The 27,254-nt window shown below is 47.8% G+C and overlaps 1 protein-coding gene across 1 annotated transcript in view; it reads left to right on the top strand.

The window, feature by feature from the left end:
- Nucleotides 1-27,254, top strand: part of GABRA3 (gamma-aminobutyric acid type A receptor subunit alpha3) — a gene marked incomplete at its 5' end in the record, with an annotated part of 77,637 nt that overhangs the window by 10,779 nt on the left and 39,604 nt on the right. Inside the window, one exon of the mRNA XM_042807206.1 lies at nt 3,335-3,456. Within this exon, the coding sequence (XP_042663140.1) occupies nt 3,335-3,456 (122 nt within the window). The remainder of the gene's footprint in view (nt 1-3,334; nt 3,457-27,254) is intronic.

A 27,254-nucleotide genomic window follows, 5' to 3' on the forward strand; every position in this document is an offset into this window, starting at 1 on the left:
AGCATGCCTTGACATGCAGACACTGACCCTCGTATCGGTGTACGGCTGCCTGCTCCTGCCTGCCTGCATAGGCACGGGCAGCCCCGGCCACCGGCCTCTTGCTTTCCCCTCCAGCCTGCTGGGGCCGGGTCCCCATCCCCATGCCGGCTGCAGGGGGGTGTCAGCAGCCCCTGTGCCTGCAGCCCTGCCTCTGCCTTCCCCACCCCTGCCAGTTTGTTTCCCATCACGTATTTGCTGCTGCTGCTCCCTCGCTGTCTGCCACACAGCTATCGCTCTGGTCCGCGGGAGGATTTGTTTCCTAAATTGCATGCGAGGGGACCCTTGTTTGGAGGTTAGCGTGCCGATGTGGCAGCCAGCTCTCCAGAGACTATGTGCACAGGGACAGGTGGCGAGGTAATGACTTTTCCTCAAGCCTATCCTAATTAAATTTGCTGTAAACCTCTGTCTTCCCTGCCTAAAGGCTTTAATTATTTTAAAACCATGATACCTCTTTGCAGTTCCTTAGAGTTCTTCACTAGGGCTTTGAGAGAAATAAATGAGACCTGTTTTTACACTTTGCTAAAGGGCAGCTTTAGCTTTACGTTAAGGTTAGATGAGCCAGCCCAGACCTCAGCTGGACTGGGGAATTAGCCCAAATCAGGTTCCAGGCAGAAGTGCTGCTGGCTCTCCCCTGCCTGCACTTTTCTCTCGCCCTGCCTGCACCACTCTTTCCCTGGTGCCTCTTGAGTGAATCCCACGCTGCTCACACTGAAGTCGAAACCTCAAATGTCAGGCTGAGTAAAACGGCTTTGAAATTTGTAAACTAATTTTTCCCATCACCGCTGAGCCTCCGCCAGCAGTTCCTTCACAAAAGTCTGTCCTCTTGCTCTTTATATTATGGGTAATTTTTAAAGATAGCTTATAAAACATTAATGAATGAGCTTTCATGAGCATGCTAGCTATTCATAAGTTATAGATGGTTATATACCCATCAGCAGACACTGGTACATATTGCTTTTAACCATGACATCTATTGAAAGCTGGTACAATTGAAACCTCACTAATTACACTAGGCATTTGTTAAATTCCTCAAAATTCTACTTACCTGCAGGGAGTTCAGCTGTTTCAAATATTTCAAGTCCAGATGAAAAGCCAGAACCAGTGTTTTGATTTAAATGGGAAGTCTTGAAGGCTGTGATGCAGTTTGTAGTACCAGCTTGATGTTTTGGATCTGACAGGTTGCATTAGGGCTGGCACGAGTGTTTTCCCAACCATGCCTCACCCCTCATACCCTACGGGAACTGCAGTTTAAGCACTTCATTACCCTTGTTGGGCACTTGTAGGCTGAGCTTCCTGGCTTGACCCCTTCTCCCATGATAGCAGGTATTGGTTTGCTAAAAAACAGAGGCCAAGCAGCATTATGAGAGGTGGGATGCAATCCCTGGAGAAGCAAACCTCAAGCACTTGAAATGCAATTTCCCTGAGTGTGTTTGGTCATTGATGCCGACACAAATTAATGTCAAAATTGCCCAAAATGGAATATTTCAATTAGCTGCAGCACGCTGAATAGTATTGATTTAGCCTGACTCTAAAAATACCCATATCCTGCTTTCAGTTTTTTCTCTTTTGCTAGAAAATAGTTTTTCCTCTTTTTTTATCTTACAGAAGCTGGGTTTTCTGTTGTGAGAACATTTTTCATAGAAAACTCCAAGCCAGCTCTGCTACTTGTCACCTTACTGACCCTTCACAGGGTATTTACGAATGGGCCAGTAGTGTCAGTAGTAACTAGTCTAACCAGATGAGATGCATCAGGATTAAGCTCTGAACTCCTTAAATGATATTCCTCTTTCTGTTTTTCTTCCCCAATTACTTCTTGATGCACACTTAAACCAGTAGCTGCACACATCAACTGGAGCAAGAGAAAATGAGGCTGGGGAGGAGAAGGAAAGGGGCAAAAGTGTTAGAAAGCAACAATTTAGGGGCTTCTCTTCCCCCAGCTGTGGGGAGTGGGACCCTGCTTTGGAGGGTCACAGGTGCCCTCCATGGTAATTGCACCCATGTCTTGCACCACCAGTGTCTCTCCAGTTTGCAGTATTTGTGGTCTTTGTCAGGGCAGTGATCCCCAGTCGCTTATCTCCGGTGAGTGGCACGGGGCTGCCCCGCTCCCGAGGGGCTCCTGGTGCCGCTCCTGAGGATCCCTCTGCTCCATCAGCCTTTCCTCCCCCTGCCTGGCTGGGCTTCCTCAGCCATCCCACTGCCTGTCTGTGCCTCTTAATCTTTTTTTGGCCTCATTGGTGTCTCTTTTATTTCCTCTTCCATCTTCCTTGCAATCTCTGCATCTATAGATTTTTCTTTTGGTTTTCTGTTACTTAATCTTCTGCCTTTCCATTTGTTTTGGTTCTAACAGCTATTTCTGCTGGGGAAGGCTGTGCTTGGAGCCACAGCACCGATACTCTGTGTTGTCTGAAATCTCTTTTAGAGACAGCCAGTTTCAGAAGGATCCACAGGCTCCTTTTCTGTTGATTGAAAGGGAGACGCAAAATGCAAATTTGAGCCCCTTGGGCTTGCAAAACTGCATTGAAGATTTTGCTTGGTGAGATGAGCTTTGTTCGAGAAATTTACTACTTATTTTATTCCACCTGGGGCAGAAAATACCCTGAGGAAATCATCTTATTTGGGGGCTTCCAGGCTTCTTGCACTGAGCAGAGATAGGAACATGAAAACTCATTTGGTTTTATAAACAGCAAAAGTTCAACAAACCGCAGAAATGGTTCATGAAGAGTTTTAATGATGGACTCAGGCTTCAAGCCTGCTTTACTGAATTCCTGCTTTTCTGCCTCCCTTCCTTCTTCCCAGGAGCAGAGAACCTGGACATGGCTTGATATGGTAAATAACTGACATCACTTCTTCCATGCTGCCTATAAGGAGGTACTGGCGCTTGAGTAACTGAGGTTCCCACAGCCTCTGTTCATAAAATGTCCTTTCTTAGTGTCAGGAGAGGGATGCTGGGCAGGGGAAGGCTCCCTAAAAAAAACCCAGGGCTTCTAAACTGCTACCCATGGTTCTGCTGGCCCTGAGCACGGAGAGGTGGGGAGGGCGCAGCAGGGATGCCTCAGCTTCCACAGAGAGGGCTGTGGTGGCAGAGCTCAGAGGGGAGTTGATTCAAGATGCCCTGTGGGGAGTGGGGCAAGCACATCACGTATCCACAGGCGTGCCCCATCCTGCAGTTCAGGGCCCACAGCAGCACAGGCCGAAGCGTCAGCCAACGTCCCTTCATTTCCAGTAACTGTTCAGAGCATGTAAAGAGTAGGTTTCTCTTGTGATGTTTTTTCCTCTCTTTTCCCTCATGTGCCAGGCTTTCTCAGAAGCATGTTTCAGATGTCGTGGATGACAGCAAAGATAACATCACCATTTTCACCCGCATCCTGGACAGGCTGTTGGATGGATACGACAACCGCCTGAGACCGGGACTTGGAGGTCAGTTGGGTGGAGAGATGATATTTTCCACAGCTGTGTAGCTTTGGAAATGAGAGGCTGCACAGATGACTTTTTAATAAGTCTGGTACTGTCAAAAGGAGAGACTGGTTCAGTGCCAGAGTCAGCCTGTTGCTGGCTTCCCCATTTTGAGTCTGTGATATCTCGTTGTTTGATATTTGGTGAGATGAGAGGTGCAAGTCTTTGTCTGCTGTGGTCTTCTATGACAATACATTGATAGGCCTGTAGATGGAGCAAGTATGATTAAATTTATTTCTGCTACTTTTGTAGGCATTACTATTTCAGAAATTATGATACTACCAGTTTGCAAGACCTTCAACTTGTGTTGGCCTTGCTTTTTAGTCAGTGAGCATTGCTGCAGAACCTCTATCTCAACATCTTCTCTGTTATTTCCTATGTAGCTGTCACCTGGCAAGCTCTTCTCTGTGTGCTGGTCTGGGCACCAGGCAGTCAGCCAAGATGTGCTGGCTCCTGAGCTGCTTTTAACACAGCTGCCATTGTAGCTACTGCTGCTGAGTTTCTCTCCAAGCACCTACAGATGTTTAAGGTGCTTTAGAAAGCAAAACCATGGTAGTCACCTTCCCTCCTAATGCCTATGGCGTACTTTTAGCTTGATGTAAGGAGGCAGAAGCAATGAGGAGATGTGTAGGGAAGGCAGACGTGAGCGTTCTTGGTGAGATGAGGGAGATGCGGGCTTCTGTGGTTTCTTGGTGTGCTGTTGCCAAGGGGCATTGCTGTGGCAGAGAAGATGACCCCTCCCAGGTGCCAGTGACTATGTGCCATGGGGGCTGCTGAGGTGATGTCCCTGCACCGCTCTGAGCTCTCCTGCTCGGCTGCAAAGATGTGCTGCTGGACCACGATTCCCACCCAAACCTGGAGTCACTGTGTGCTCCCCCATTCCCCTGAAGGTCTCGCTGCCAAGAAAGGTTGGGAATGAGCTTTCCTGAGCTCTTGAATGCTTATGGAGCTCCAGCGACATAGTGCTAGCCTGGAATTGCACCCTCAGTTCCTCAAAGCAGCTTCATTGTCTCTTCCCAGCCCCATGTCCACCTCTGTGCCGTGGCCCTCTGCCCTGCCCCTGTCCAGGAGTACTTTGATCCCAGGCAGAGACCATGCAAAATTTGAGGAAGAATGGTTTCTCCAGTAAGCATCCTCACTTCTGATGGGCTGCCATGCTGCAGGACCCAGACAGGAGAGGGTTACTGTGTCTGCACAAGCCATTCATCAGTTTTATTGCTTTTGTTGCTTGTTTCTTTCCCCTAGAATTAACTGGCCCCACTAATAGCTTTGCTTCCTCAAGTCTCCCCGATGGCTGTATTGATTTAACTGAAATGAGTTCTGAAAGGGGACTGAGGGGGCATTTATGTTCACTGTAGGCTCAGTTGCAGACAACCCCATGCAAAGTATTAGCAAGAGGACTCCCAGGAGCCCCTTACTGGGGAAGCTAAAACCTTTCTTGGAACATCTCTGCTCTGTTGCTTTAGATCCTTTAATAACATACTTAACATAATAAATTGCCTTTGCCTGTACCAGACTTGCATGTTTAAAGACTGCTTTCACCTCTGATTTCTCCTCTTGAGCACTCTTGTGGACCCAGATGGGAGGTTATGACAAGGTCTACAGGTTTTGGAGGCTCTTGACTGGCAATGAGTTGTCCTCAGTGGTGTGTGTGTGTATAGGACAGCGTGGTGAACCGGGCGATCCTTACTTTTAGCTAGATCTGTTTTCCCCAAGTCTGGGCTTTTAGTCCTTGAAGGCCGGTCAGGGCCGCTATCGGGAAGAGCATTAGAGAGAAAGACCTTTCCCACTGCTGCTGGTGGCCAGAGAAGCAGAAATCGTCGTGCTACAGACTCCAGACTTCAGGGTTAATCAAATAGCCTGGGGTGATAGTCAACAAGAGATGGGCTCCTGCTGTCCAAAGTTATGTGAGATCTGTGAAAAGAATTGCATTCCTTCAAATTACCAGCTGTGCTGCTGAGTGATTCAGCGACTTACAAGGTACATTTGTTTTCCTGTGAGACAGCACTGGGCCGTCCCTGTAAACCCTGCACTGGGTCTCCTATTTCCCTTGGGAATATCTTCCACTTGCTTTTCTGAAGTCGCCAGGTGAGAGCATCCATTAGCACCATAGTCCTGCTTTGGTGTCTGTGGAAAGGGCAGACATGGTGGTGGTGTGCCCACGCACAGGCTAATGGAAAGATGGACTGGCCTAAATTGTGGGTAACCGGGAAGCAGGACACACAGGCTCCCTTCCTGGCCTTGGTTTCCCTGCTCTGTATGAGATGGCTCCCCCTGAGAACACTGGGTTGGGATACGAAGGGCTGAGTGGGGTGCCAGGGCTGCAGCACCTCTCAGGGCTGCACGGTGCTGCGTGTGCCCAGGTGTCTATCCCCCACGTTTGGCAGAGCTGTTTCCTTGTGTGCCGGGAACCGAGCAATGTTTGTTTAAGCTTTGAGAAAAGAGACTGTGTAAGCAACAGAGTGTTGATGTGGCGACTTCTCCCCTCAAGATAGCCTCTTTGTATTTATTTTCTTATCCCCTCTGTTTTCACCATCTGCTGCCACCCACTCTAATAGCTCCCATGCCAGAGCTCCTCTTCCTACCAGGATGCTGCAGACACAAACTGAAGCAAACCAGTGCTGCGAGGCTCGGGACTGCCTGGCGCTGCAGAGCCAGGCTCCAGGCGAGGGTGGTCCTGTGCCTTGCTGCTGCTCCTGTCCCCAGGAGGTGGCTCAGGACATCCTCTCCAGCAGTCTTGATGGCACATAGAGGTTTGTGAGCGTACTCCAGGCTATCTTAGGAGGGGAAAGGTGGGGGGGAAGGTGGCTGTCAGACCCTTCCTTCTGCAGGAACACCCTGTAGCACTGAGGACATGACCACTGGTGTCACAGAGAAGTCTCCCGTGACTTGTAGGAGGTTTCTTCCTTTCTCTGCCAGGTGAGCTGGGGCTGGCTTGCTCTTCAGGACAGAGCTGAGTCTTTTGTTTGGCCCCATGACCACTGAAATACAGTCTGGGCTTGGGGAAGGGGTAGCTGCATAAACAGATCATGTTATAAGACTCAGAGTGGGGGAGGAGAAAAAGGAACTGTCAGCAGATAACCTGTGTTTCCCCTGGGAAAACACAGGGCAGATTGGTTATTAAGTCAGAAGAGGACCCCAAGGGGATGGAGACATCTGTTGTCATGGCCAACCGTGTAGGAAAAGAAAATCTCCCACTGAGAGAGTTTCTATGGACAGTACTGGCCTCCTCTCCTGGTTTGGAGCTCTGCAATCACACAGATCCTCTGCGCAGCCCTGTGGGGGATGTGGTGAGGGGCATCTATTTATAGCTCTAAAATTCCCTTTGCTGGGGCTTCCTGCAGAGCTGGCACACAGAGAGGCATCAGCTTTGAACCTGGAGCTTGCCTTGATTGCAAGGTAAGAGAGAGGAGACATGGCCAGGAGAAAGAGGGAGAACTGGCTGACAAAGGGAGAGACATCATATACCCAAAAAGAAGAGATGCTTAAGGAGTGGGATGTGAGCAATGGGAACATGAGCAATCCTCCAAGAATGAGTGATGCACAAAAATACCTGTGTATCTTTGTGCTGCTTACTGTGAAGTGTGATTGAAGTTCTGCAATCCTTACATGGCCAGTGTGATGCCCAGCACAGTTACCATGAGAAGGGATGTGGTGGTCAGGTTATTTGAGGTTCAGTGGTGGTCCCTGTGCAACTGTACCTCCTGCAGCCTCATTTCTGAACTGATGAAGTTTGGGTCCATTGTGCTGCAACTGAAACACAGCCATCTTGTGAATGCTTGGGAAGGGGCAGGAGGGGAAGTTTCCAAATTTGCCTCAGCCTTTTCCTTCCTTACAGCCTTGAGAATCATTTTAATACTTTGGCAATACAAAGCTATTGCGGGGCACCTTACTGCTCAGGGAGGAGGCCCATGGGGCCCTTCTGTAGCTGTTTGCAAAACAGAGTAGGGATTTCTTGCAGCTCAGCCAGAGGCTGTCTGCTTCGCGGGGCCAGGAGTGTGTCCAGGGTGCTATTTGGTGTAAGGAGGGCATCTGGAGTAATGGTAGTCAGTCGATAGCGGGTGACTGGGGGAAGCCTGTGCTCCAGAAAACTGTTGGCCTTTTCCTGGGGATACAAAGGAGGAAAGGATTTTGCCCCAAGGAAGAGGAGGAGAGGGTAGGCTGTTCAGTTTTCTAAAAGATGGGCTGTAAGCTCTCTAGATAAGCCATTTTCTCCAATTGCAATTAAAAAGTAATTTGTACCATGCTAAGCATCTAGGCTAGGATCAATCGTTGTCAGTCCTCCTGGCTGCAGCATTGCTTACAAGGTAACTCACGGTATTTCCTTGAAGCTTCTACCACGTGTCTCTGGAGACCCTAAATATCTGCCTCGGCCCTGCTGAGGGAGCAGTGCCTGGAGAACATCCTGACAGTCTGTGTCTGTACAATGTGCTTCTGGACAGTTGAGGGTTAGGAGCCTACTGAAGTTTTCAGAGCATGGGGTTCACTGGGACTAGCAAACATAAGCAATTGGATTAAAGCAATGCAATTCCCTAGGCGGAACAAGGCACTTGGCCCTTTTGATTTCTTCTTCCTTGGGGACAGGACATGGCGCCCATTCCTTGTCCTCAGGGTTGGCAGCAAGTGGGTCCCATCCAGGCAGAGGGGAAGCCCCAGTTTATACCTTCACAAGTGGATATATCCGGAGAGTAGAAGCAACCCAAGCTTGTGGCTGCCTCCTCATCTCCAATAGATTGCTTTTTGAGGCTTGGTGTCAGCATTTCCCTGCCCACCCTGGGTTCAGCACAGATGCCCTTGGGCTCGAGCAGGTTTTGGTGCAGTCAGGCTCCGCTACTCACAATAGGACTCAAATCAGGGATGCCCGACATAGGCTTATGGTGCCTTTTATCTGGCCTTACTATGGCAGCTCTGCCCTGCTAATGGGTTTGATCTGTAGCCACCTGTTAATATGACATGTGAAGTGTACCTCAGTTGGAGTTTTTCTTGTCTCTTCCTTTCTGTGGTGCAGTGTTTCTTCATGCTTTTTTAATGATGGTGTAATTTGGCAGAATAGCTTCTGAGCAAGCGAGAAACATCCGTATCTCTGTCTTGCCATCTGTATTTCACTGATTCAAGTGCTGATGGCCAAGAGGTTTTGGACTTTGGTTCAGAGTGGCTCCCTTTAGGTTGAGACATTCCTGTGACATGCTTGGTGTGTTACATCTCAGTGCATCTGTCATTTTGTTCTGACATCCTGCAGGTAAGTGTTTGTCTGTTATTATGTGAGCATTAAGGCAGAGGGACTGAAATAGTCAGAATAATTAAATTATAGAACTTCCTTCTCTCAAAACTACAGTGCTTCTCAAGCTGAAACAGTGGGGGCTTATCTGCCTGACAGGATCCAAGAATAAATCTGTTTGCAGTGAGAGCAACCTGTGATAGAGGTAGAAATTGTTAAATTGTCCAGACTGAAGTTTAGATAACTTCTATTTCCTAAAATCTGGATGAAATGTTGAAATTGTCCTTTTCTTCTGGAGATAGGTTGCAAAGCCCTGGGAAAGGGACCCTTCTTTGGGTGCATGTAAAGTCATAGCGTGCAGAAGCGCAGCTTTTGGGTGCTCAGTGATGGGCAGAGGGGTAGAGGCTGGTCTGTTCTTGGTCCCTTGGCAGAAGCGTCAGGTGCTGCCTGTTGCTGTGGGGACACCTGGGTGGTGGTTGCAGAGTCCCACTGCAGTGCGTCCCACTCCCCGTTGCAGCAGAGCTGGGCTCTTGGCGTCCAGGGAGGCCAGACTCGGTCTGGCCTTGAGGTCTTCTGCAGTTTTTTCACCTGTGTGTCATGAAACTGCCTGCAGTTTTTCATAAACATTATCTAGATCTACTGTTTGTGCAAAAGAAACATTAGATGACAAACCCAGTGGTCCTTTGTGGTTTGTTATAATTTCCAGGGTTTCAGGACTGTGTTTAATCTGTTTTTCTGTCTTAATGTTTCACCTCTCCCAACTTCTCATCTCTTCTCTCTGATCTGACTTCATGCCTTGTATTGATTACTCCAGGGAGGAATTTGATCCTTAGAAAAAAATCCATGTCTTATGTCAGATTTTTGTCTTTGTCTGAGATTCCTTGATGAGTTTTAATTTGAAGCTGAGATGCCTGAATAACGTTTTCTTCTGTTTACTTTTCTGGGCAACAGAGACCCTGCTCTGTCTTGTCAAACTTCTGAAGTTAAGATCTATGGACAAATTAAAAAAAAAGGTTGTGTTCCCCTTGGGTGCAGCTCTCCAAAGGCAGCTTTGCCATGGAGCTGCACAGCCCTGATGCTCTCCTTTCTCATGAAGAAATCCCAGTTGTGCTGCTGTTTAAACCCATGGCATACAGAGAGAGGGATCTCTGTGTGAAGAGGCGTGCACACATCAGAAGGCAAGTGAGGAATATGGGCTTGACAGCAATGCCTAAGGGTGAAAGTCTTCTCTTAAATAAGTTATGAATTTGCTTAGGGCAACAAGCCTGTATCAGAGCTTCAGGGATATCACAGGTGCTCCACAGGGGGTCAGGAACCCATTGTGAAAAGAGATTCAGAGCTTTAGATGTGCAACAGCACCTGGGTTCCAGGTCAGCACCAGGTCCCTTGGGAGCATCTCGCAGCTGCCTGTACCCCTGCAGTGCCATGAGTGACCCATCACGGCCGGTCCCTGCCCGGGCACCCTCTCCGTGGGGCAGTTGTGTAGCCAAAGCTGATCACCAGCGACGAGGCTGTCCTTGAGCTGCGTGCTCCTGTGCTCTCCAGAGGGCCTGCGGTCAAGCTTTCAAGGTTGTAGAGGGGAAGGTGTTTCTCATGCTACTTTGGATGCCTTCTTTTAGGTGGTGCCTTCATTTGCGGTGTGTGGTTCCAATGAGGTGTCTGCCCCGGGCTGATAACCCCTCCATATATACACACGTGTAGGCAAGAAGTAAGATTTTTTTTCCAAAGGGTGAGAAATTTTTATAGGGAAGTGAATTGGAATATTTACCCCAGTAATTTGTACAGGAGTAACATCTCAGAGCATCAGTGCTAGATCAGACACCTGCGGTGAACCAGTGCGAATGTGCGGCAGCTGATCGCTGCCTGAGGGGAGGCTGGTGGGTGCATGCTGGAGACGGGATGATGCTGTTTGTTTATAATGACTTTGGAAGAGGGGAGCTGATGTTTAAGCATGTTGAACATGTGTTAGATGGTTTTAAGAACATTAGTAGATGATGGCTATAAACTGCTTGCAAGGATGTCTTTATTGATCTGTTGGAATATGGTAGCTACTCATTTATTGGAATTTCCATTCGCTTAGTCTCATGTAAAGGATTTATAATGTGTCTTTGATCTGGATTGTGAAGTAAGATTTTTTTTTTTTATTATGTGTTACAGAGTTTAAAAACAAATTTAATTGGTTTATTCTGGGAAGCTGGTGGTGAAACAACTGGTCAAATATTGAGGAAAGAGCAGTTATTTTATTCGTTGAACTGGAGGATAAAATGTTTGCAGCAGTTCATGTACCTATACAGAGGCACTGATTATGACTGATGAGGCAAAGTCATTGATCATTTTGGTGGTGAATTTCTGCCCTGTACCATCTGGAAGAAGCAATGAAATCACATCTACCTGGGCCCTCTGCGGTGGGGGGATTAATGCTGCTGATTCAGATGTGTTAGCTTGTTAATGCCATTTCATTTCTTTAAAGGTTATTGTTTGGTTAAATAAAAACATTGGAGTGTTCGTGAGGCTCTGGAAGATGCATGGGGCTTCAGGGAGTGAGTTGCTGTAACACTATTGAGACTAAACTGTGCAACGTCCCTTAACCAAATACTGTTAAAAGTCAGAGTGAAATTCTCACCCTGTTGCAGTAAATGGCAAAGCTCTCACTGAGTGTGGTGGGGCAGGAATTTTATGTAATGGTTTCTTTGTATATGTATACTAACCTGTAGCTTGCTTTAAAAATCTGCCTCTGAAGAACATACAGCTAATGTTTATTTAAAAAAAAAAAAAAAGTCTTTGTGGTGTACTGGTGATTGTAAGCATAGAGTATAGCCTAGAGAGAGTTTTCAATCTGCAATTTGCATTGTAAGAAAAGGACACCCTGTTCACTTTACCTTCTGGAAGAACACAATTCAAACTAAAGTGATGAGAACAACAAGGCATGGAAAAGGCATATGATTTATTTTTTTTTTTCCGCCAAAACCTGCTGGAAAATCCTATTGATGACAAAGTTCAGACTGAATCAGTGGATGGAATGATTCATGACTGGAGCAAAATAAATTCTGTCTGAAAATTCAAGACACTATTTCAACCTTGCAAAAGTAATTTCAGATTCCTCTTTTTTGGAAGGATCAGTTCTGATACAAGAAACTTTGTCAAGGAAAGGATCTGATGACCATAAAGAAAAAAAAATAACAACAGAGCTATTTGCAAAAGGGAATATGACAGTGGATGCATAGCAGGCTTACTGCACCCATTTGAATTCCTGTTGAGGAAGTTGCTTGTATCCATACAGGTCAGATAAAATTTTTGCAGTCCTGCATTCCTACTTAATCATCTGAAGACATGTCTTCTGGAGACCTGTGTATGTCACTTTAGCCAGTTAAGGCTACTGTCCTGTAAAAAATGAAGGTGCAAACTCTTCTTTCCACAGGTTGTGTTTTCTGTAAAGGGTCTATGCACTTGTGGGAACTGAATTACAGGCTCCTGTGCTTGAAAGATTAGAGCTCTTCCCTTTGGAGAGATACAACTGGTCTCACCTGAGAATTTGAAAAAGCCTTTTCTAGGAAAAGGCCCTATCTGCTTGCATAAGGAAGGGTTAATGAACAAAAGCATGAAATCTCTTTTCTTCTTTCCTGATCAATCAAGCCATCATTATGAGAGAAGCTTTCTGATAGCTTCTCTTTTTCATGTAACATTAATACCATTAAGTCCACTTTGGCAAGGAAAGCGACATATAATTAATTTGCAAATCAGGAAAGTGGATGTGATTTTTATACAAAAGAGAAGGTCTTTAACTGCAGAAGGCATTGTATGGGCATGGTTGTGCTGCAGATGGGACCTCTCCTCTCTGGCAGGGCAGGAGTCTCTCCTTGAGCATCCCCCTCCCAGCAGTGACGTTGGGACCCTGAGGTCACAGGCTGGGCTGGTTCCCCCATGCGCCCCGCTCTGTGCAGACACCTTCAGTGGGTCCCAGTTTGCTGCCAGCCAGAAAAGGGATTGAATCTAACAAATAAGAGGGGAACCAGATGGGGCAGGTGTGAAGTTAGGAGTATGCAAGCGTCTCCTAATAGCTGAGGAGCAAGTTGTTTGAGCCAGGTGAAAGTATCTATAAGCCTCTGCCTCCATCCACTGTCCTTTTTTTAAAGACTTAGCTCTATAAGAATTATTATTATTTTGATGCAGAATGCATTAAAAAAGGAAAAGGAAAAAAATAACAAACCCTATCCAGACTGACTTGTTCCCAGAAAGATGTTTAATTTTGTATGTATAATTGAAAGGGGCTAAATATAGCTGTATTAATATTTATGGGCCTTATGTTGGAGTCAATACAAGAGTTGCTGTTCAAGGCAATTAAGCTTTACCTTTTCACATCTAGGATTTCAGCATTTGGAGATGACATTAGTTGTGTGACCTGCATCCAAGAGAGAAAAAACTAAATGCATGCCATTATCTGTCGAATATGATACCCTATATTTAATGCTGTTTGCTGACAGGCAGTTCGTCTCCAACAAGGGTGATCTCTCAGAAGCAGGACTGCTATCTTAATAAGGGGGAAATCGGAGAAATCAGTAGGTTTAGAAGCTTGCAGGAGAACTTTCCCCATAGCCAATGCTGTGTTTTGGGAGGAACTGACTGACTAGACTATCTCATGGCATCAGAAAGTGGGCAGTGCCCACCTCTGCTGCATCAGTAGCTGCTGGGCATGAGGGAAAAATTATTATGGTGGCACTTCTTGGATTCCATTTGTGTCCATACCACCTCCACCCTGGAGCTGGGGCCACGGAGACGCGACCCTCAGTAGCGTGTGTGTGGGAGGGCACGAGGCAGGGAGGACTGTTTGCACCCTGTTCCTGGGCTCAGGCTATCTGTGCGTGTCTGCACAGCTAGTCGCAACCTTCATGTCATTAAAGCACGGGGAAAGCCTGCCCAGAGATCTGAGCTGCTGTAGGGACCGTGTGCACGGGGAATTAGGTCGAGGCTGTAATGATGAAAACAAGTCAGTTTGTGTTAATAACAAAAGCAGAATGATGATGCGCTTGATTTCTAAAGCACTGCCTTTCAAGAGAAGAGTATCACTAGGATAACACGACAAGAGTCCTGGCAGTGGTTGAATTGCCCTGCATTGCTGCTTTTTGGAAGCTGCAACTCCTCACTGCTCCAATTAACAAGGAAGCTGTTAGATGCTGCAAAATCTCTCACTGATAGGACTGTCTGAATCCTGCCTTTCTGCTAAATTTGATCAACGTCTCAGATTTTTTCTTTCTTCTGTCTGGACTCTAATAACTGCTTTTGAGAAGGAGGACTGCAGTAAGGAGCCTCCGTCACGGCTGCTCTGTAGCCTCTTCAGGGAGCAAGGGGTTAACCCGACCTCCCGAGAGCAGATGCTCACAGCCAGGGCTGAAGACGGAGGTTGTCCCGGTGAGGGTGGGCTTGGTGCTTATCCCTTCTCCTAGGACCCATGTGCCCCATAAATTTTGAAGCTTTGTGTGGGTGTGTTTTGGTTCTTGCACTGGTACGTTTTATATTTTGGCATCTTCAAAAAGCATCAGGGGAATGCGTTTTCTGATGGCTTTCATTAGCTTTTGCTGTTGGAGCGCAATAGCTGCTTAAACAGGGAGGGAAAGTGGAAATCAAATGGCACACCTGTGGAGGTAGAAATGGTGGCCATGCTCTTAGTGGTTAGAAATGAGTTTTCAACTCCGAATGGCCCTTCTGAATTCAGCCTTGGCTCTGGGGATTCACACCAGGTGACGCTGACCCCAGCAGACTGGTGTTTCCAATTACAGATGACAATATCCTTGCCAAAAGGTGTTGGCTTGATAGCAAAGGATCGTTCCTTGGTGTGCCTGAGGGTGAGCCAGCACAGGGCTGAGTCCCACCTCGTCTCTATTCCTGAACAAGGGCAAGCCAAACTATATATTAAGGAACAAGGAAATTGCACCAGTTAAAATTAAAAAACTCATTTAGCTAAAGCAGCACAAGCTCCTATGAATATTTATCTGATGTTATGGAAGCCTGTGGACTCCCACCTACTTTATTAAATTGATTTTCAATAAAAATGCCAGTGGAAGACGTTTGATTAATGGCTATTGGGACAGTACAATTAATGTGAAGTCTGGAGTCAGCAAGAAGTGTCCCCTGAGCCTGTGTGTCCCTGCTGGAGGCTGGGCTAAGAAAATGTTTCTGAACTTATCTGAGAAACAACTGTATGTTTATCCATACAGTTTCTGTGTTGGGGTGAATGGGAGCTGCTGTTTTGCTGCTGGTTGGCTGGTGCATGGTTTTGCTGAGGGCTGATGTCCTGACCTTGAAGCTGGTGTGTGGCTTTTGCGCCCAGTGCTTTGCCTGTTCCTCTGCTTTTCACACCCCCTCCGAGCAGGCTGCACCTGAGAATTAAGCACAGCAGAGAGCTTCAGGGATCATGTCGGGTTTGAGTGAGGCTCCCTGGGCCTTTGCATTTAAACATGCCAGGGATTAGCTTCATCACCCTCCAGATCCACTCAGCTCCTACCAAATTACCTGCTTGGATTTGTCTCCTGAAGGAAGGCAATTTGAAGCTGTAATGTTACAGCTCTATTAGAGAGCTCTAGTGCAGTTTTCCAGCGGGACCCCCTCCAGGGCTGGCACCACCCCTTTCCGATGAGCTGGTGGGAGATGCTGAGCGTGATGCAACTGAGGGTCACAGGCACTGTGGTACCCGGGGCCCTGCTGAGCCGGGGAACCTGGAAATCTCCGAGCCCCTGGAGGGCAGCAGGGCTGGGAGATGCCTGCACAGCCTGAAATAGAAACTCTCCCCAGGGGTCTTGCGAAAAATCTTTGGAAGCTGCTGTGGTTGGGGTGTTGCATCCCACTTTGTCTGCAGGGGTTTCTGAGCCAGAGGCGTGGGTATTTCGGGTGTGATGGTTAGGTGAGGACTGCGCGGGGGCGGGTGGTGTGTGGCAGGGCAGGCGGTGTGTTAGGCAGGGAGGTGGGTCTGTCTCAGCATCCCTCGGCTCCACACCCGTGGAGCCCAGAGAGGTACCTCAACGCTGTGAACCGCTGCAACGGGGGTGCCCGAGTGGCACCAGCTAACCAAGATCTGGGGCACAAATCCTTCCCCCAGCCAGTGTGGTAGACCCACGCACAGGCTCCTGCGCTGGGGAGCAGGATCAGGGCTCTGATGTTCTCACCCTTCCCAGAGGGCACGTGGTGCCCAGTGAGCTACGGCCAAAGGGCACAGGGAGAGCAGCCAGGGGCAGAAATGTTGCATATGCTCCTGATGCTGAATTCAAGGCTGAGAGACTCCTGCAGTGGTCTCTACTTTGCAGTATTTTGGGTTTTTCTCTGCATGCAAATGTACATTAAGGCCCATGATGGCTCTCTGCCTGCAGGAGAAGAGGGGGTCCCCAGGCAGCGCCTGTGCCAGCAGGCAGTGAATGGGTGCTGGTACTTTCAGCGTGTGCTGAATTGGTTGGGCATTCCCTTGCTGTTCTTGCATTACTGGGGAGCTGGGCCAAGACTGGGCATGGGGGAGAGTGATAGGAACAGAAAGGAATGAAAAAAAAAAAGAAGGGAGCAGGTGCTGGCTAATATGTTTGTGGCAGAAAAAGAGAGGAGAGTTCTGGTTGAAAACAGAAGCTGAGAAAAGGCGGACTGGCAGCCAGCATATTTCTGGAGACAGCTTTCTCCTCTGTAGGCTGCGAGTCGCCTAAGAAACGTGTCAATAAAGCACACTCGCAGGCACTGTCTCTAATAAATATATATTTAAGAGAGACATTTCTTCAAAACATCTGCTAGGGGATGTCTAATTCTGAAAGGATGGCATGAGAAATGACATCTCCAGTGGAAGCAGAGAGTTGCCATGGGAACTGGAACGCTTTGAACACACATCACTAAAACAAGAAAACATTCTCCCCAGCAAAGGAAATTAAAAATTGCATCTGGAGGCATCTACCCTCTGCTTGTCTCTCATGGGACTATCAGAGTATTATGCAGCATATCATAATTCATGTAGTGGGCAGCACTGAAAATTTGATATCTGTTGCTGAATTTTTGTGAGTAACTGTGATAAAAAGCCTTCCTGTCTGTGGGACGGACAATGCTGGTGTCTGAACAGTGCTCAGGGGGCAAGATTTAGAGCCAAAATGGAATTTCCTCTGAAAGAGTTTTGCTCACCTGAGGATAAAACAACAGCTCGAGTGCACAAATAGGCCCGCCTTGCCACGTGTAGATCACCGCACTGCTCCCAAGGTTTGCTGGCCCCATTTGCTGGCCAGGGACTTCCCAGGGGGGCACGGGGAAGCCAGACAAGAGGGCTGTGATGGAGGGGCACGGTGCGTGTCCCGGGATTCATCTTGCGCTTTGGAGACTCTCTGTTTATCCTTGCAAGTGTGGGACAGCAAACAGAGGAGGAGTTCCTTCTGCATGGCAGGGGTGGGCTGGCAGCCCGCGCTGGCTAATGCGCTTGGTGTGCTGGCAGCAGCGTGTGCAGGGGTAACGCAGGGAGGTGGGTGAGCCCAGGCGGTGAGGAGAGCTTGCTGTGCTGTACGACAGGACTCCAGCATCAGAGGAGGTATGCTAAATTGACCAGTGCAAGGAAATGCGAATTAAATAAGTTTGTTTATACAACGTACTGGCATTGTGGCACCCGTGCGTGACGGGAGAGACAGCTCAGTGGAGACCTTGGCTCTGCACACAGGCAAAGACCATGTTGGGGTGGGTAAGGAAAGGAAAGCATTTGTCTGCGTTGCCCTGGGTGTGGTGGTGAAGGATGCCAGAAGTGTCACCAGAGGCACACTGTCACAGCAGCTGATTAAGTTCTCCCTCAGAAGGAAATTCCAGCCAGGAGCTAACGGATAAGAGAACCAGAGTGCAAATTACTGTGTTGATTCCTGCTATGGTTTTCTTGTTTCTTTGTCTCAGTACCTGGCATTGGCCTCAGGGGACAGGCTTGAGAATTAAATGGACTCTTCCTCTCAGCTAGCCCCAGGAGCTACTTTCTTTTTTTCTTTTTTTTTTTTTTTTTTTGCACACTACAGACCATCATGTGGTCTGGCAATCCTCAGCCTGCAGAGCAACCTGGAATAAGATATAGCCAGAGGCATGGGAAGCCAGCGCTGAGGCTAAAAGGCAGATGAGGCAGTTCAGGCACAGCAGAACTGCATTGCATGCTCAGTGCCATCGCACAGATTAGCACCAGAGGTGGGGTTGGAGCTCAGAGCTCAGCCTGCAAACCTCACGCACTTGATTGAGACATCTTGTTTATTCCTTCCCCCTCTGCAATGACATAAAATTAATGCAGTGCAGTGTGTGTCTTGTTTGATTTTTCTTGCATTTCCCTGCTTGCTTTCTGGCTTGCCAATCTTTCCAGTTGTTTTCTATGTATCAATGATTATCAGGCTAGCAATAGCAGTTTTGTATTGCACCCTCATGCTTATCTTTTTCCAGTGGATCTGCCTTGAGCTCTGATGAATTACAGAGCTCAGCAATTGCTTTACAAATGCTAAGGATTTTACTGGCAGTGGTCTGAAGTTTTTGCAGCTCCTCTTCAAGCATGTGAGTGGTCTGTTAGGAGGTGATGATTTATGTTGACTGAGTTCTGTTAACTTGATGAGAATGAATTAACAAAAGATTCAGTGTTTTTAGGAAAGGCAGTAAGCAATAACCTGCCAGGGCCACTCTATAAGGTCCCTGATGGAGAAGCTTCAGAGATGCATGGTGTCCACACAGGTTCTGGTTAAGCCTGATCTAATGACCGAGTGTCCCAGCTAAGTTAGGCATGTGTGAAGGGATACAGCAGGGACAGCAGCCTGGTGGCTGCTTTTTTCTGGTGCCTTGTATCTCCTGAGTATGTGCAACTTCATCCACAGTACTGGGGCACAGGACCCGCTGCAGTCTTTCCCTGAGAGTGCTGTTCACCAAGATCCCTTGATGTGGTCAACAAGAACATTGTCATTGACCCCTAAAGAGGGAAATTAACTGAAGATGATGTCAGGAAGGCAGGCCCAAAATGAAACATGGGTGTTTTTCAGGTAACATGGGGAGGTTTGCCTAATGTTGAAATACCAGTCTGGCATTTTTGTCCTTATCTCATTGCTCCCTCCAGTGCGTGCAGCCATGCAGGCACCTTGCAGGATGATGGTCAAGAAAATTCTCCTGGCTTTGGTTTCATTAGGGCCACAGCTGTGTGTGCTAGCAGGAGACACAGCATTGTCTGAATGCTCTTCCCCTGTCCACTGGGACAGGCAGGGATTCCCTTCCCTGAGCTCCTCTGCCTTAGCCATCAAGGACAGACTTTAATACTGAATATGTTAAATTATGCATGCTAATTTATGTTCACACATTTTCTCATTGTATCTATAATATATAACAAACATGTTTATGTAGCATCTTCCTTCCATTACCACAGGGTCTCAAAACACTGTAGAACCTCTAAAAGCATGCTCATACATAGATATTCCTCCTCTGTCTTCGTAGCATCTGAGGGTGTCCTCAGTCCTTAAAATAGTAACTACAGTAGCTTTGTTCATTCCCTCTTTTCTGTCTGTAGCAAAAATAGCACAACTAATTTGTAGTCTCTGTTTGTAGTCTGTATGTGTGAGAATGAGAGGTGTGTGTAAAGCCTCCATGACTGCATATCCTCTAGCAGTTGCTGCTTCTGACTCTCTCTTCTATTCCACCTGGGCTTTATGTTTATCAGTAATTTGTACCACATCCTGATTCTAACCTCTGGATGTGTATTTTATGTCACTTAATGCAGTAATAAGAATACATGCATGTGCATGCCTGCATGGGGCAATGAGGGAAAGTTAAATTACGTTACGTGAGCCAACTGCATAGTTCTGTTGAGTCTTGAGGTAGTTTTTGCCTGGGCTCCTAATGCAGTAAGGCCTATCACATCTTTCTTGCTGCTTTTTGTCTTCTAAAAGCTTTTGAGCTTGTTGGCTGATCTGAACAAAACCTGACAGAAAGGTAGATATCTCAGAGATTTTAAGTCCCTGCAAGATTTGTGGAATTATGCAGCTAAGTGGAAAAAGACCCCAGGTAGAGGCAGGCAACTGGATGGGATCAACTGGCATTAGGCATCAGAAAAACAGGCAGGAAAAGGTGATCTGTAGGGAAGCAGGGTTTGTTGGCTCTGCTACTGGTAAACTAGCATCTGTCCTAGGTTGTTCTACCGGATAGAGCTCCAACCTGCATCCTCCACTCTTGCTGAATGTGAGAAAACACCTTTCTCCAGCATGGGAGGGTGTGAAATCCCTATAGCACCTTCTACTGCAACATGTGGACTTACCCATTGCACTAGGTATGCCTAGAGCTCCCTTATCCATTGCATGTTGAGACAAAGGGGCAGTGTAGCGTGCTCTGTACAGGGAGTTCAGACCAGAAAACTGGGGTACCCTGTGCTGTTAGTCACATGGAGGTGCTAGGGAGGGAGTGCAGTTTCTTACCCAAAAGGGACAAGCAGATGTCCAGTGTGCCTGTCAGTGCTGTGCTAGGTCACTGGCTCCCTGCTCACTTGGAAGCAGGGAGGAAAAAGTTGTGCCTGACTTCTCTGCTTTCAGCAGTGGTTATGCCTTGATCCAAACTCCCTAGCCAACATATTACATAGGTGTGGACAGAGCTCAGACCTGGGTCAGAGCCACAAGCACATGTACAGTGCATTTGGAGACTGCTTAGGGATTTCTCTTCCAAGAACTGAGCTGATCTTCCCTACATAACCCAAGAAGTTTTCTGCCCCAGGTGGCTTGTGCCCCAGGGATCACCTAGACATCCGTCTAGGCTTTACAGTGTGCCATAAATCCTAGACAAGCCGTGCTCAAGTGGTGACTGGGTCACTTCATGGTCCTGCATCTAGTTACTGCAGAGGACACTGGATGCAGTCGTGTTAGAAAGCTGTGTATGCGGCATGTGAGACAGAGAATAAATCTCGTTGCATCAGCTCTCCTCTTGCCCTGCTAAGAAAGAAAGCAGGCTGTCTCTCTGAGGGATTTGACAGGCATCATCTCACTTCATCTGGGCTGAAAAATTAAGCACATGTAATTGTAGACCATGCTGATCTCTCTCATCATGTGTGAGCGGTTTCATTGTTGGCTGTCTCTTGAGAGAGCCCCTGAAATTCTTTTGAACTTCTTGCTCCCCCTATGCTGAAATATCCGAGCTGGGGGGAGAAAGGAGAGTGAATACAGCTAGCAGTGATATCACAAGCGTATCTGTGTTTACAGATTTCATGACTTCTCTCTAGTCTGACTGAAGGACATGCAATTGTAGACACTGATGTGCCATCACACCAGAGAGAAGGTAGTGATTAATCACCGTGGCTGACAGAGCAGCAACTTGGGAACTGGCTGTACAGCAAACGCTGGCAGTCCCAGGGGATTTCAGCAGCAATGGAGGGTGATAAACCAACCCCTGTGAAAAGATGCCTCTGTGCCCCAAGATTGGAGGCACATGCTTGGTGCTTTCATGTAGAACAGCAGATAGCCTCGTTTCCTGTGTATATGTGATGCCTTTTTGATCGTAACTCTGCAGAAGTCATTGGGAGTGTAACTGAAGGGTTCGGATCTGTTACACAGACTGTTATTTCAGCTTTACGAGTGAGACAGGGTGACCACTTCTGGAAGCAAGCAAATAGCTGATCAAAACTGCATTAGACAAATAGTTCATGACACATAGGGAGAGCTAGATACAGATCTGATCCAAAGGTCTCATTGACAATCCCCTGCAGGCTTCTACTCACCTCTGCTTTTGCTGAGATAAGACATTTGTTTCAGACATTTATATTGTTTCTTTCCTTACTGCACAGTTTATTCTGTGGAGTGCAAATTTCCCAGTGCTCAGTCTTTGGCTGACATCACTTTGCAGTGGATGAGCATCCTGTCATCTGTAACCATGTTGTCCCAGGTGGGAGCATGAGGCTAAGGCCAGCCTTCATCCATGGGACCCTGGTCATCCTCATCTCTACACTCACTAGAGAGAGGCAAATGCCATCAGGTGGTCAGGTCTGGGTGGGCTGACCTACTCTGGGATTATTCTCCCCCCATAGACAAACTGGGTCTCTGTTGTATCTTCATGCCCCGTATTGGTGTTTTAGGTAGTTCAGGGAATTAAACCATTGTTAGCTCTGTCTGGCCTGCAAAGGACTGGGACAGCTGCCAGCCCTTCTGGTGACACTCTTGGCCGTGATTGCTGCCATTCAGTATTGACTTCTGTAGGCTGTGTGATGTGTTACTGAAAGTCTTTGGTTCTTACTAATTTCAACTGTTTCAATTTATATAATTCTATATATGGAGGCAGTTACAATTTATTCCTATGTAAGGAAGGATGCTGACAGGACCAAGATACCCTGTGTATGTTCTGGCTTATTCTTCTTCTGAGAAGAACATGGGCATGCTGCCGTCCACTTTTGGGAAAGATGCCCAGGCTGAACTTGTCAAACCTAGGTGAATGTCTGTGATATAAGACTTGGGTTTTGCTTCTGAACAAGTAATTTTGTATTTAAGGATGCTGAGGCGCTTAAACAGCCAAGCAACATCTGAAAATACTTATTCTTACTTTGGGACTGGGAGTTTGAAGAGGTTTACTATGACCTCCCTCTGTGTTGTCTAAGATCCCCAAGTCAAAAACAATTGAGGAGAAAGGAAGGGTGGTGCTGAGAGCTGCCCAGATCTCTCTGCACTCCAGCTCTGCTCTCCCTTTCTGGGATGCTGGAAGAAATGCCAGTACCTTCTTGGTTTTCTGCTGTCTCTGTTCCCAAGCCTTCCCCTCCTGGCTCATGCACAGCCTCCGCTCCCAGGATGTGAAAGCATCCCAGATGCAGTAGGGATATTTGTGGTCCTGACCTTAGTAGTAGCTCATGCTGCTTTCTGGCCTTTGGGTGGCAGGATCTCCATCAGTCTATGTCCTTGGAGTCAGCTTTATCCCCTGGCTGGGCTGGACAAGCCTAGGAGGCATTAACAGCACTGCAGTGATGTTCACTGAAATACTCTTTCAGTGCTTCTGTTCCTGAGCTCCCTAGCAAAAAAAAATGCAAGAAAAACATCTCTAATGTATGTGGGAGAGTCTTGCTAGCCCCGCCGCAGGAAAGCAGCAGTGAAGGCTACATCAGGGGTTTCATGTGTGTGGTTGATGATGTAGAAGATGTCGTGTCTCCATTTCTGCAGCTCTTGCAAGGGAGGGGAGACCGTGGGGAGAGGCAAGGTTACCCTCTCCCCTTTGGCACCTACCCCTCTGCTTATGCCTCCTTGTGCTCTCCCAGTACTGGCCTGGCAGTCCCAAGGGCAAAGTCAGAGAGAGGGGACCCCGTGCCACACCATCCAGAGATGTGCCCTTCCTTCTTCAGTGCCCCTCTGCTTACCGAGAGGAGATGCAACTCAGCTCTTCCCAAAACAAGGCACCACAGGTTGAAAGGCCATCTGGAAAACCAATGTGGGAACTGGCAAAGGAGCAGCCCTGGTGCAATGGGACTGAAGCTGTCAGAGCGAGAGGGTCCTGAGAGTGGAGTTCTGGCTGGGGGCTGCAGTGTGCTGCCTCCAAAGGCAAAGGCTGCCCGGGGTTGTGGTGTGGCTCACGTCTGGCGGGCTCATGAGACTTGTAGCAAACGTCATGGAAGCCTCTTTTGTTCCAGAGGCTAAAATTGGAAGGAAAATTAAATCCCCCTTTTAGGAGGCTGAGAAAACAAAGAATGAAACATCCAAAAAGCTTCTGTGTGCAGCTGCAAAATTTGCCTTTTTATTAATTAGCATGGCAAGGATTTGGGAGAAGGCATGAGATGAGAGTTTGTAATACAAATCAACTTCTTGAGTTTCCCTTCCCAGGGATGCTGGGTTAATTGTAAAGTATCATCCTGTTCAGTGTGCTCGCTTTGGGCTACGTGACATGGGAAAGAGCTGTGCAGCACCTCTTCTCTCTTCATTGTGATACTTCTTGCATCAGGCTGGTGGGAGTCCTTCCCAAACGATTTTGTGTATTTGAAGGACACTGGACAGGTCCTTGGAAGAGAATCACTGAATAAGGGGACCTCATCAAGCTGAAAAACTCTTGAGCTGAGGCTAAATGCAGTTGCAGTCTAGGAGGGAGTTAAGGGGCTGTGACGACAGTTGGAGGTGGGATATTGGGCTGGCTGGAGCCCAAAGCAGCTCGTAGGGAGCCCAGTGCAGAAACATATATCTCCAGGAGTGGGCCTGGTGCAGATTGAGGGTTTGTACCCCTGGGTGCAGAAAAGCCTGAACAGCACTGTCCTCCTTTCTAGTCTCAGCCATGCCATCATGCACAGAAATGCCAGTACAGACAGGCTGGTCACCTCTGAGCTCCCTTAGGTCCCGGCATAGCCGTGGGGCAGAGCTGGAGCACAGCCTCAAGGAGGTCCCCATCCCCTTGCTCATCCAGCTTGTCTACGAGATAAGGCTGTGCAGCCTCCCTGACGTCAGCGCGGCAGCCAGGAATCCCCTGCACAAAGCCGCAGTGGCTTCGCCCCTGCTTTAATAGTGTACATCGTTTGGGAGCCTCCAGCGCTTGGATGCAGGCACATCATTTCTGCTAGCTTGCGGCATAGCCCCTGGGAACCCCCGCCTGGGAAACGTGACTGTGTTCAGCACATCCGCAAACCTCAAGAGCTGAAACACAACCAGCCAAGTCGATTATATTATGGTTGAGATTCTTAAATAAACAGCACTTGATGAGTGCAGCGGGATGTTTAATAAGAGCCTCCTCAGCCCCCCGTGCCCCCCGCCTCCCATAATCACTTCTAGAGGCAGTCCTACAATCTGCAGCCGCGGAGGGGAGAAGCAGCGAGGCAGTGTAATTTGTATTCCAGCTCTGTTACTGCTCCTAGTGCTTCCAAGAAGCAAGTAAAAATAGCACTCCGTCATTTTGTAAATAATAGCTATCTTCTCACAGGCCCAGGGAGTCATGAGCACTTTAAAGGGAGATCATGGGAAGGGGGGCACGTCTGCCTTGAGCCAGGGCCAGGAAGATGGCACATGGGAACTTGGAGGGGGGGACAGGGGAGGCTGGGTGAAATGGGAACCGTGAAGCACCTCAGCAGCAACCACTGTTGTTTTACACCTTCTGCGTGCACAAGGAAAGCAAACCCTGCTGCTGTGGGGCTCAGGGTGGCAGGATCCAGCCCTCCACACATTGCTAATAGGGATGTTTATCACTTGCGCAAGCAGCTAGATCTGGTGTAGCAAATTCTTGGAGAAAGAGAGGGGTAGCTTTTAAAGAGCAGGCAGGTGTAGGGAGTGCCATGGTAACACTGTGGGAAGGGATGTTACAGCTTTTGTTTTACATTTGCATTGCAGATCTGCCCAGCTGTGGGGGATTTCTGCAGGCAGGAGCAAGGCAGCATTGCCTGGCAGGCAGGTACCGGCCTTTGTACCGTGTGAGAGAAGGGGCAGCTCTGATCGACCTGCAGCACCTTGTTCCTGCTCACACACTTGCTCCAGGTGGTTTTAGAAACACAGCTGTGCTGGAGCTTGGGAATAAGCTGAGCCTATAAATGGGAAAAGCCCCCAGACAAGGGAATCAGCCTCAAACAAATGGCTTGGGAACATGCCATGCCGTTCAGGTCTCTGAATTCTGCCCATGTTCAAACGTTGAACCTGAAAATCTCTTGCTCTTCTAGTTTTGTGACTGCTTCAAGGTCTTTTTTTGCATTCCTGGTCCCCAGGTAGCAGCAGCTTGGGGCATGATGAGGCTCAGCAGTGTGGCGGGAGGGTCCTTGTGCAGCCTGCCAAGAGCAATATTGAGCCCTGTGCTGGGCACAGTTCCCTAATGCAGCCGGAACCGGGCTCTGGTCCTTGCTCTGCTCCAGCTTCCTACCTGAACCAAGTCTCTTCTTTTTTGTTTCCCCAACTGTAAAACAGGACTGGCAGCATCTGCCTGCCACCCCAGCAGGCTTGAAGGCTCAACTCACTTGTACATGTAAAAAAACTGAGTCACAGAGAAGGACGATGCTAGGAGAGGAAAAATGCCATTTAATGTTCTGCAAAAGCTCTAGGGAAAGTGCCTAATGCTCTACAGTACAGTCCTGAATTATTAAATCTTCAGTGAGAACTGGGCAGGGCAGCCAAGGTGCAGTGTGAGTGTGTATGTGGATTGAGAAGGAGATAAGGATTTCCCTGCCATGTCTCTGAGCGGAGGCAGGAGATGCTCCTCTCTCAGCTTTCTCTTGCTGAAAAAGTAGATGTAATTTCTTCTTGTTCAGGATCAAGGTGGGTAGGTGTTGAGGGTATGGAGGGGGGAGGCTGGCTGCGTAGCTCCTGATTTCCCCGGAGAAGATCTCGCTATCACGGAGCCCATGAGCTCGGGCAGAGCTGTGAGCAGTGAGGATGCTCTTGGGCTGCAGGATCACAAGGGAAGTGAATCTCTGAGGCTGGATCTCACTTTGTTCTGCTGGTGTTTTACTTATCTCTGGATTTCTCAGCTCTGCTGAAATCCATGCCTGCGTAGCAATGATTTAATTTCAGAAATCCCTCCGGATCGCAGACAAATCCTGCCCTTAGGAGCACATATTAACAGGGAAAGTTCAGTCTGGGTTTTGCCATGAAAGGTGCAGGGAGCCCATTTTTCTAAGTGCTGAGGAGCATCAGTAAGTCAGCGACTGAGCCAGCCCCTCCAGCTTGTCCCTGCACTGGGTGCTGCCTTGCAGGTGCAAAGGCATCCCACCAAGTTTGGCAGTTTTGCATGGCCTGGTCCAGGGTGTACATCTGCAGTCTGGAAATGGGGGATCCTCTTCAGACCTGGGCTGTAATGAATGATTAATATTATCTAATTATTAATATTAAATTATTTGCATTTATTAATCCATTATCTTTGATTGGATTTGCCAGTAGATTGAAGGGGCGGGAAGGTGTCTCTGGAGTTCTGTGACAGCTAGGTTACGGCATGGTAAGGGTATAAAGGCTCATGTAAAGATAGCAGGATCATATTGAAAGCTGTCCAAAACTAATTCTGCCTTTTTACCTCCTCCTCACTTCCTGAACCCCTTCCCTCGTACTTGGGCCTTGAAGGTCACATTGCAAAGCAAAGGTTCTTTCATGGACTGCTGTCCCTCTGCCCCCTCAGGTGCAGGGGACAGCTCATTCTGCACCTCGCAAGGGCTGGCTTCACTGGCCATGGGCGCCATGGATCCTGATCTGATAACCATGGCTGTAAATTATTATCTTGGGCAAACTGAATGCCAAGAAGGGAGGAGAGGAGGGGAGAGAGAGTTTGTGTTTTCTCTAAAACATAATTAGCTTTCTCTCAACACATGTGTTAGCAGAAAGAGCCTTGCTTCACTAAATGTTCTCTGCTGTGTATCTCATCTGGGGACTTGTTTGGAGGGAGACACACAGAATAACCCTGGTGTTTAAGTCTTACAGAAGTAACTAATTTTGTTCAGGATGATGTCTTGTTGGCTTTTGGGTGTTTCAGAAAGTGTACCACATACATATTTCTCTTTAACCTTCTTTTTTATTGCATCAAGACGAGATCAAGGGTTACTCATATAGCACAATAATATCAGCCACAGGCTGCGTCAGAAGCTTTCCAACCATAATAACTAAAGACATGTATACGTATATTTTAGCCATTA

Source organism: Tyto alba, unplaced genomic scaffold (genome assembly GCF_018691265.1).
Source record: "Tyto alba isolate M040663 unplaced genomic scaffold, T.alba_DEE_v4.0 Super-Scaffold_5, whole genome shotgun sequence".
NCBI classification, from domain to species: Eukaryota; Metazoa; Chordata; class Aves; order Strigiformes; family Tytonidae; genus Tyto; species Tyto alba.